The following is a 9,566-nucleotide window of genomic DNA, read 5'->3' as shown; positions in this document are numbered from 1 at the left end:
CCATAATCAGTGCTGAAAAGACTCACAAATGCATCGTGACACACACACACACACACACACACACACACACACACACACACACACACACACACACACAAACACCAACATTATGCCTCATCACTCCTCCAAAGTGTTTCCCATCAGCCAGCTCTGCACAATACCAAACCAACAGCAACACCTGTAATCCATGGAAATATCAACAGGTGTGTGTGTGTGTGTGTGTGTGTGTGTGTGTGTGTGTGTGTGTGTGTGTGTGTGTGTGTGTGTGTGTGGTGTGTGTGTGTGTGTGTGTGTGTGTGGTGTGTGTGTGTGTGTGTGTGTGTAGAGAAAAGGAAAAATGCTGTGTAATCCCCCCCCCCTTTCTTTCTGTTCCCTAGTGGTATTTTTGTACTTCTATTTTAGTGGGGACCAATGTGAGTGTCAGACCTTCAAAGTGAGGACATTTTGTCCTCATTCCTTTTCTTTGAGTGTAATAATTATGTATAAAGTTTAACATTATAGTGAGGATGATTAGGTGGTGTTGGTCTGGTTTTTTCCCTTCTGATTTCTGAGTGACAGTGAGCGACCTTTGGGCAAACTGGTCGATTAAGTGAGTCGTTGGTGAATCATCCTCATGCATTAATCCCACATGAATAATAACCTAATTTTACGCATGACCCAGGATGATGAACACACAGACATGTTGTTAATATGCCAACATTTTACAAATCCTGTCTTGACTTCATATCTTTTAGTTTTGTTCTGTCACCTTGCCAGCAGGAAGCGAAGCAATGTACTCCTTTGAAGGTATTTTAGACACCTAAAAAAGCTCTGTGTCAATTTAAGTGTCCGCTATATTTAGAATATTTTCACTGCTGTGACTTCATGTCAGAATGCCCTTCCTATTTGTCTGCTCTGTTCAAAGACACCAGACTCCATTGAGAAAAACACTCATTTAACATTTTCCCTGGTGACTTAATGAATCAAGCATGTTTGGAAAACTTGACACATGAGCTGACCTAAAGCTAGCTTAAGTTGTGCTTTTGTAAGATATATTGGCAGTTCGCTAACGTTGGCTTCGCTAGCTAAGATGTAAACTTACGTTAGATGACCTTTCATATCATCAAACTGTTTAGCATACAACAGTTTTTCTCAACACTCAAGTTTATCATAAATATATGTCATGAATGCATTCCTTGGGAAGAGGATAAGTAAACTACTGATATCTGTTGAATTCCCAACCACAAAAAACACACTGGACGCTGCACTAGGTCAGAAACCAGAGGAGACTGTGAGGTCCACCGTAGACAGGCCACTTTTGGACAAAATGTCCTCTCCATTAAAGGCAGCTCATTCTGGAATAGCCTCCCAACTGAGATACGGGATTGTCCCACTCTCAATAGCTTCAAATGTCAACTCAAAGAATGGTTGAGAAACAAACAGACGTGCAATCACTGCTAAATGCACTTTAACACAGGGGTATCTCCTCTTGCACTTTAGGCATCTCTTGTATCATCTCTTGCACTTTATGTGTCGTTGCTGCTATAGTGTACTGCCATGTGGTAAATACTTGTGTATGCTGCTCTTGCTCTTTCTGCATGTCATGTATTTATTTTTGTTATGAATATAAATGTCATGTTCTTATATGTTGTATGTGAGGGACTGCGGGTGGATATTAGCTCATGATTACCTAAATGACTGAAATGTTATATTTAAAATGTACTTTCACTTACAAATGACAACATCTCTGGTCCAGTTGATGCTTAGAGCCTGCAAAAGGAAAAAATAAAGTTCATGGTGCAAATATCATCCGCTAAACTTGTCAGATTTTACAGGAAAAACCTATATTCAGATGTTTCCATTATTCTGACGCACACATGTATGTCAATATAGAGTACATATAATTAGAAACACGGTCTAGTACAGGGGTTGTCAAACTCAATTTCATCGCAGGCCACATTAACATTATGGTTGCATTCAAAGGGCCGGTTGTAACTTTAAGACTGTATAAAAATACATATATAAATATTTAATATATATAAAATAACGTATTATATTACTTTATTGACTCTGCATTGGATTATTTTCGGATAGGGTAATAACTTAATAATTAACTACGTCTGAAAGAAGAAGTCTAGGGCAAATAATTGCAAGTATTTTCAGTGAGAATGTCACAAAATGATTTAAAAAGAAAAGTCAAATTCTAGAGAAAAACATTTTGAAAAAAAGTGAAATTTTGAGAAAAAGGCAACTACTAAGAAAAAAAGGCATATTTTGAAGGAAAAAAAAGTGAAATTCTGAGAAAAAAAGGAAAAATTTAGATGCATTGTGGGACATGTAGTTTATGGGCAACGTACTTCTGTAAATCGGCCTGTAACCGTATTATATTCTTTGCAAGCTCTTGTGGGGCCACAGAAAATGAAGTCACGGGCCGGATTTGGCCCCCGGGCCTTGAGTTTGACACCCCTGGTATAATGCCATTCAGCATTACTTTACCTTAGAGTGTGTTTGTCTGCACTCACCTTTCTTTAGAGTTAGTTTCAAGCACCTTTATTAGGTTGAAACTTTGGTAAGTTGCAATTGAGTTGCACGGGGAAAAGCCTCTGTGACACACTCAAAACTGCATCCTAGAAAAAAGACAAACAATAAATCTTTCCCAAAGTAAAGGAAAACAAGTATTTTATTGTTTGGGTAACATCATGTCTGCATTCCTTTTGTCGGCTGCGGATTAATCCACATACGTGAGTTTGATTGAAAATAAAGTCAAGCGTGTTCATGGTATGGTGCAACATTGAGGCTCAGTGTTGAATATATCAGCAGACCCTCTGTCCCTCTCTCACATTATCATATGTTGAAGTAGCCATATTTGCTTACAGACATATATACTCACATGTTATATATAGACTCCCGCCTGTCATCAGTATGCTGTGTAACTCTATCTCTTTCAAACTGGAGCCGAGCGTTTCTCACTCTCCACTTTTTCATGCTTCAACCAAAATCATTTTTCCTAATCAACTTTCTGAGAATGAACTTTATTGAGCCCTTGTGGAGAAAATGGGCAGCTAAGAATATTTTCTAGAGACATGAGATAATTTGCAGAACAAAAAACATTCTGATATGTACTTACTAATGTTAACTATGACAACTTGTTGCATAACCACTGTTAGTCACAAATGTATTAAATACTTGTTTTCTTGTTTAAAATGTTTTTAGCATTTTTTGTATCTGTTAATCTGTTGTTTCTAATCTTTTTCTTATTATTAGAATTACACATGCATTATTCTGTGATTGATCTTCTGCCTTTTATTTGGACCACCTTGTTGTCATTTCGTTTTTTAGTTAGTAGCTCTAAAACCTTTGGAATGTTTCTGATTTAAATAAACATGTGTTGCACTTTCAGTCTGTATTATATTTAAATAAAGTCCATATGTAAAAGGTATTGTATAGCTGGTAATGATACATCATTAGCAGCTATACAATACCTGTTAACTGCCTATTTAGCTGTAATACTGCAGTATTACAGCAATTCAAGCTGCATTTCCTGGGTTCCCTGAATGTAGCATTTCTCTGCAAACGGTTATGAAACTGTGACTAGTCATCTTTGGCTTCCCCCTTTTTAAACCTGCAACACGTGGTGAGAAAAGTTATACATAGATGAGCTTATGTACTTTACTTAAGTACAACATGTCTGTATATATTTGAAGTATAACACATCTTTAATATCATCTTCCTGTCTTATCTCCAGTATCAAATATCTAATAATCTTTTTGTATGCTGCATTAAGATACCAAACAGTCCTTTTTTCATTATTTTGAGATACATGAGTATTTACTTGAGTATTTCCATTTTCTGCTAGTTTTAAAAAATACTTTTATTGTATCTCATGGGAACATATTGTACTTTTAACTGACAGGTCTAAGTTTTTCTGTTTTCAATTTCACAAGTGCTTGATGTTAGAACTTGTTTACTTGTAACAGTTATAAACTGTGGTTTTACTACTATCATAATGTACAATTATTCCAGTAAAAAATGCCAGCTCACTCCAAAGTCACAAAAACTATGGCTAAAGTAAAACTTCTGGGTACTTCTGCTGTTCTTTGTATGACATGTGTTTGCTGTACAGTAGCAGGAGGAGTTACTTTACAGAATAAATTTTAAAGTTATGTAAGTGCCCTGTTGGAGCTGAAATTGTCTTAGAAGAACAGAGTGAACTTTTAGTGGAGGTTTCGTGGGCGAGGTAATGGGACACCTGCTGGGCGTGGCTATAGGTTACTTTGACTTACTCTGATTGGCCAAAGGTCACGTCACTCATGGGTTAACCCGCAGGTAATTGGTCAGCGTAGTGACCCCCCTCTTTCCTTCTCAACTTGACTGTCAATGTGAGACACGGGTCCGACTTCACTCAACTGTCGTGTGGCGCACTTGTCCAACTTTACCCGGTGTCACGGAGCAGATGTACCCGGAGGAAGTTACCGGCGCGGTTTAACAACTCCCCCCGCGGTGTAAAAGTGTGCAACACGAGGTAACTGAGCCCCCCAAAAGTTCCGGACCTGAAACTTTGTTCATCTCCAGTTTAGGTAAAAAATAAAAATGGCAGACAGCGAGCACGTCTCTTCCACCACTCCTCTTTTCAGTGAGGAGTCGCACCACTACCAACCGGAGACCGACGTGAAGCCCAAACAGGACCTCTTCCGCGTGGATGATATTGTGGACTTGGTCGGAGGGGCTCAAGACGCCTTGGAGCGCCACTTTGCTGAAGATAGTGCGCCACACGAGTCCACAAAATTGTCCTTCACCCCTGAACCAGAACAGCCGGTAACGTTAACAGAAGCGGAGCCAGAGGTGTCGGAACCAGAACCGGAGCCTGAGCCTATCCTCCCAGACTCCACTAGCTTTTCATTTGTTCCAGAAAAGGAAGTTGTTGTCGCCCCTAAAGTAGAACCGGAGAGCACGAAGACAGCACCGGAGCCAGAGGCCATCCCCGAACCTGAACCGGAGAGCGACGCCCTCCCCGCGGCTGAACCCCGGAAAGAAACCCCAGCCCCCGCAGAAGCAGCAGCAGCAGAAGAGAAACCTGCAGTGACAGAGGAACCACCGGCTCCGACATCTTGTGAGTGTCTTACCTAAGAAATGAATTAATAGTTTAAGCATTTGGAACGGGTAATAAAACATGTATTGTGGGATGTAGTTAAACGGCGTTTCAACGGTTTAACGGGCTTTTAACGGTTATTTTTTATGGTAACTGCTCGAGGTTAGCATGAGGTGCTCGTCAAAACGCCGACAAGGAGATGCATAATCACCGTAAAGCGCCACATTTTGTCGGTTTAACCAACTTTAATCACCGGTTAATCTTATTTAAAGGATTTTCTCCGCATTTGGTAACATTTAGTAATGACACGGTGACGTTAGCCGGTTAGCTAGGGATGCTACACCCGAGGAGGGGGGGTGGTCATCATAAAGCTAACCTGCTGTTTGACATCCTATGATTGTGATTAGGATAAGGAAAAAAACAATTTTAACAGTATTTATATATAGGTTGATTAATACATCGGTGTTTTTGCACATATTATTGGTTTATAAGCTAAGACGTTAGACCCGGTTTTTGCTCTGTTGTAGGCCCACCTGTTTTGACAAATATGAAGCATACTGTTGCTTGGATGAGGTGGCACTATTGCACCATTTATGCCTTGAAATGCGTCTTTTAACATTTTAACCTAATATACAAGTGAAGTTTATTTAACATGAATACATATGGATTATTGATCAGTTATGTTTGTAATTGTGTCAGACTGAGTATCTGCTATGTGCCTATACACGCTGCTGCTAACAATAGTTCCGTTATCGGACAAGGGCGTTTTATCTAGGTTAAACACCGAAAAAACAAAGAAATTAGGTTACTGAAAGGGTATCAGGTGTCTGGGTATCACGATCATGTAACTTAAAGCTAAAAACCAGGTCAAAAAAACACGCCCGATGATGTCTCATGTCCGGTGTCAGGTTGACTTATATCGAAGTAACATGACAGTTTATTCATGTGAAATCTGGGGAATTCAATTCAAATAGCTTAGAGATTACGTGAAATGCACTTTTATATCATGGTTGATGAATTTAAGTAGGATTTTCTTTTTTTTTAAAAGCAGCATGACGGGTGATGATAATGTCCGATATTGGAAGCAGGGGCTGGTAGCACAGCACTGGTTCCCACAGATTAGTCACAACAAAGGAATCCACTCCCTGTCGGCTTCCCTACATCTCCATATTGCTGCCACACTAACAGAAACGCCCTAAAATCAATCACCGCTTTACCATTTGCTCTGACCGGCCTGTTTCCACTCATTCACCCCCTTCTCCACCCAAACCAACACCCTTAATCCGGGGATGATTTGGCTAAAGAGGCCTTGTGAGCCTCTTTTTATGCATCTATCACAGGCACTTAATAAGTGGCGTTTTTAATATTGTAATTTCAGAAAATGTGCTCTTTGTCCTGCTGTTGTTTACCGGGATATGACAGGTTAACAGGCCCATATGCCTCCTCCATGCTTGGGAGGCAGGGTGGGGCTGCTGGCAAGGCCCCACTGATGGAGGGAGGTGGATAAAGCATGAGCTCCACTTAAAGCAGCAGTCACATGTCTGAACAAAAGGAAATCATTAATTCATAGTTCTTTTAACCTTTTAAGGTTATTTAATCTGAGTTTCATTTTTTAATGTAATATCAATGTCATTTTAGGTGGTCTTCTAGCCTTAAGCAGTTTTGTACTTATGTTTTCCCTGAGTGGTGATTAGTTTTTTTTTTAAATGCTTCTGGTCTAGGAATAGGAATTGCTAATTTATTGATTATACCTTGTCTGCTGAACGGTTCAGTTCTTTATCGATTGCTGATAACATTTCTGTTTGGGAAATTAGGCCCACACAGGTTTTTGGGGTGAACACAGCCGTTGTCCCAACGCAGTGAAGACTCTTTTGAGCATGTTCCAATGATTTACTTACTTTACAGATATACAGTATTACAAGCAACGCTGTTATCTTTCTAAAGGAAAAGAAGCCACCCTTTGGATCTTTTTTTTCCAGTCATGACGCATGAGAAAAACACGCTGGCGTTGATGAAAGGAATTGAAAACCAACATTACTCTGAATATAGCATTTACCAATTAAGACGTATGGTATACTTGCTTCAGCTTCTCAACTGTCAAGAAAACTTAAGCTGCATTTCTTGGTCTTACTTTTATAGTAAAGTGGATATTCAGGATATTTTGATAGGAGTCTTCGACTGCTTCTGGCGTTTTATAGATACACTTTTCACTGATAACTGTAGGAAATTGTTGCCAGATTAACTGATCATGAAAATACACAATTATTGCTTGCAGCTCTAGTGACAATGGGTTTGCTTACAGAAGTGAAATTGGTTTTTGGCACTAAAATATTCACATAGTCTGCAGCCAGATACCCTCCCACACACTTCTTCTTGTCTTTAGTGTATTGTCTGTGAACATACGTCTCAGGCCTACTGTGACCTAACCTCACAGATTAAAGTCATCGGTTTTTAAAAAAAAAAAGGTTTTTGAAGTGAAATGTTAGTTCCCGTCCGACAGCGTGACTGACATGCTCGTTAATCAACACTCATCACCTGCCTACATCTTATTTGTGTCACCCACATCTGTCAGTGTGTGTTTTTACTGAGCTTGTGATGCGGCCAGGTGGATTAGATGAAGAGGAGAGATGTCACACACACAAGTCACGGAGGCTTAAAGCTCTTTGTTGTTGTTTTCTCCGTAACCTGGTGCACATAAGTGGGGTTAAGTGCTGGTGAGTCGGAGCCTCTCCACCCCAAAGCAACCACGCCTGACGGTTGGTTCTATATCTGTTGTTTTTACTCTGCCAACAAAGCAGCTGGCATTCAGACTACAAGTCCTACATGTGATGAGAGCCACATGTTAATCTGCTTTAAATCTCGCCTCTTATCGCTGTGATAAGCGCTAATATGTCCACAGCTGATGATGCATACCTATTAGTGTTGTCACGATACCAACATTTTGGTTTCGATACCGATACCAAGTCAAGAATTGCGATTCTGATTCTTTTTCGATACTTTTCTTTTATTATTTTCATGATAAATAAAATGGTAGTTTATAGGGATGTAACGATACCAAAAACTCACGGTACGATAATATCGCGATAACAAGTCCACGGTACGGTATTTTTCGCGATATTGAATAATAAAGGGAAGAAGAAAAAAAATCAGAATTTTTTTTTCTTCCAATAAAACATTTTTTTACTCGGGAAAAAGTTTTTTTATTACATAATAAATCTGATTTTTACAGCATTTTTGTAGCATAGCAGTATTTTAAAGTGTCAAAAACAAAGTGACAGTAACAGACTGGAACAAGAAAACCAGTGTTTTTGTACCTACTAGTACTACCAAACAAAGTAAGCATTTTCTTTATGCCACTGCATCTCACAAATAAACAAGGACATTTAATAATCAGACCCTGCAATAAAATAAATCAAGTTTCACTTTAGTTTTTCAAGTAACTCAACTCAAACTCACTAGTCACTCACTCAGCATCATCAGACAGGTTTTTAGGAATATGAGAATGTCCACATTTCCAGGTATTTATAAGCTGGGATGTTTGGGCATTTACAATATCCCCTGCTCTGGAAAAAACTCTCTCGCTTGGTAGTGATGTTGCTGGGACAGCAGTGGTCGCGTTAACCGAATATTTTATTTAACAATGACGGAAAAATCTGAAAGCAGTCTGTCATTTTGACAGATTAGAACAAACTCGGAACAGCACCAACGTTTCCCCGCAGCGAGGCTCTGGTGTTATGCCGTGTTATGCATGCCCTCCAAAAGGAAATGATATAGTTTCCAAACTGTACTTTGCCGTACAGATCAATACATGTCTGGGAGGTCTTGCTTTACGCTGTGCGCGTCCCGCGAGGTGCATGCACACACGGCATAACACCGCCCCCCCCCGTTGACAGTTCACGAGCATGCTCTATCGTGAACTGTTCCGACCCGACGGGTAATAAGGGATTATGACGGATATTTTACGATCCTGTCTGTCAAAATGACGGACAGCGAAAAAGTCTAACGCCAGGCTTATTGACAGGGCGAGATATAAATATATGGTTGATACTTGTCAATGTCTCTAGGTGTGTAAATGTAGCCCTGTAAATACGATGTCCTTTTGTGTTATCTGTTGTTTTATTTTCATGTTGTAACCTACTTGCTGCCATGTTAGAGAGGTCTCTCTTGAAAAAGAGATCGATGATCTCAATGGGACCACCTGGTTAAATAAGGAGAGGTCTTACCTTCCACTTCAGTAGTCGTCATGTCTCGGGTAGTTGATCAAAGGCTTGTCACAAGGAAGCGTGTACGACTATAGGTTCCTCTCCTCAAAGTGTCGAGCGCAGTCCCCTACCTCCTTATCTTCGTGATTCGCCTACATTGCTATATGGCGCATAGCGGCGCATTTGATTTGAAGGGTTATGGCAGCACTCCTGACCTGTGTTTAGATGGCGCTAAAAGCCGTTTTTTTACGATAAGTTTTTTTTATTTTATTTAAATTTGTGTGAAAGAAAAAAAA

At 39.8% G+C, this 9,566-nt stretch overlaps 1 protein-coding gene and 1 long non-coding RNA gene across 5 annotated transcripts in view; one reads left to right on the top strand and one right to left on the bottom strand.

The window, feature by feature from the left end:
* Window positions 1-1,646: 1,646 nt before the first annotated feature.
* Window positions 1,647-4,351, bottom strand: LOC104963890 (uncharacterized). Its single transcript, XR_800356.1, has 3 exons — window positions 4,263-4,351; window positions 2,502-2,606; window positions 1,647-1,749 (listed from the first exon to the last, which is right to left on the bottom strand). It is a non-coding gene; the product is annotated as an uncharacterized lncRNA (long non-coding RNA).
* A 2-nt stretch (window positions 4,352-4,353) lies between these two features.
* LOC104963892 (reticulon-4-like) overlaps window positions 4,354-9,566 on the top strand; it is a 46,621-nt gene continuing 41,408 nt past the window's right edge. For 2 of the 4 annotated variants that reach the window (XM_010792568.1, XM_010792567.1), the window contains exon 1: window positions 4,354-5,089. In XM_010792568.1, coding sequence (XP_010790870.1) covers window positions 4,570-5,089 — 520 coding nt within the window. In that variant the 5' untranslated portion in view covers window positions 4,354-4,569. The remainder of the gene's footprint in view (window positions 5,090-9,566) is intronic. The other 2 variants (XM_010792570.1, XM_010792569.1) reach the window with 1 other exon arrangement.

This window comes from Notothenia coriiceps, unplaced genomic scaffold (assembly GCF_000735185.1).
Source record: "Notothenia coriiceps isolate Sejong01 unplaced genomic scaffold, NC01 NC01_scaffold00036511, whole genome shotgun sequence".
NCBI classification, from domain to species: domain Eukaryota; kingdom Metazoa; phylum Chordata; class Actinopteri; order Perciformes; family Nototheniidae; genus Notothenia; species Notothenia coriiceps.
Note: the sequence above shows the minus strand (reverse complement) of the source record. Positions and strands in the feature narration are given on the sequence as shown.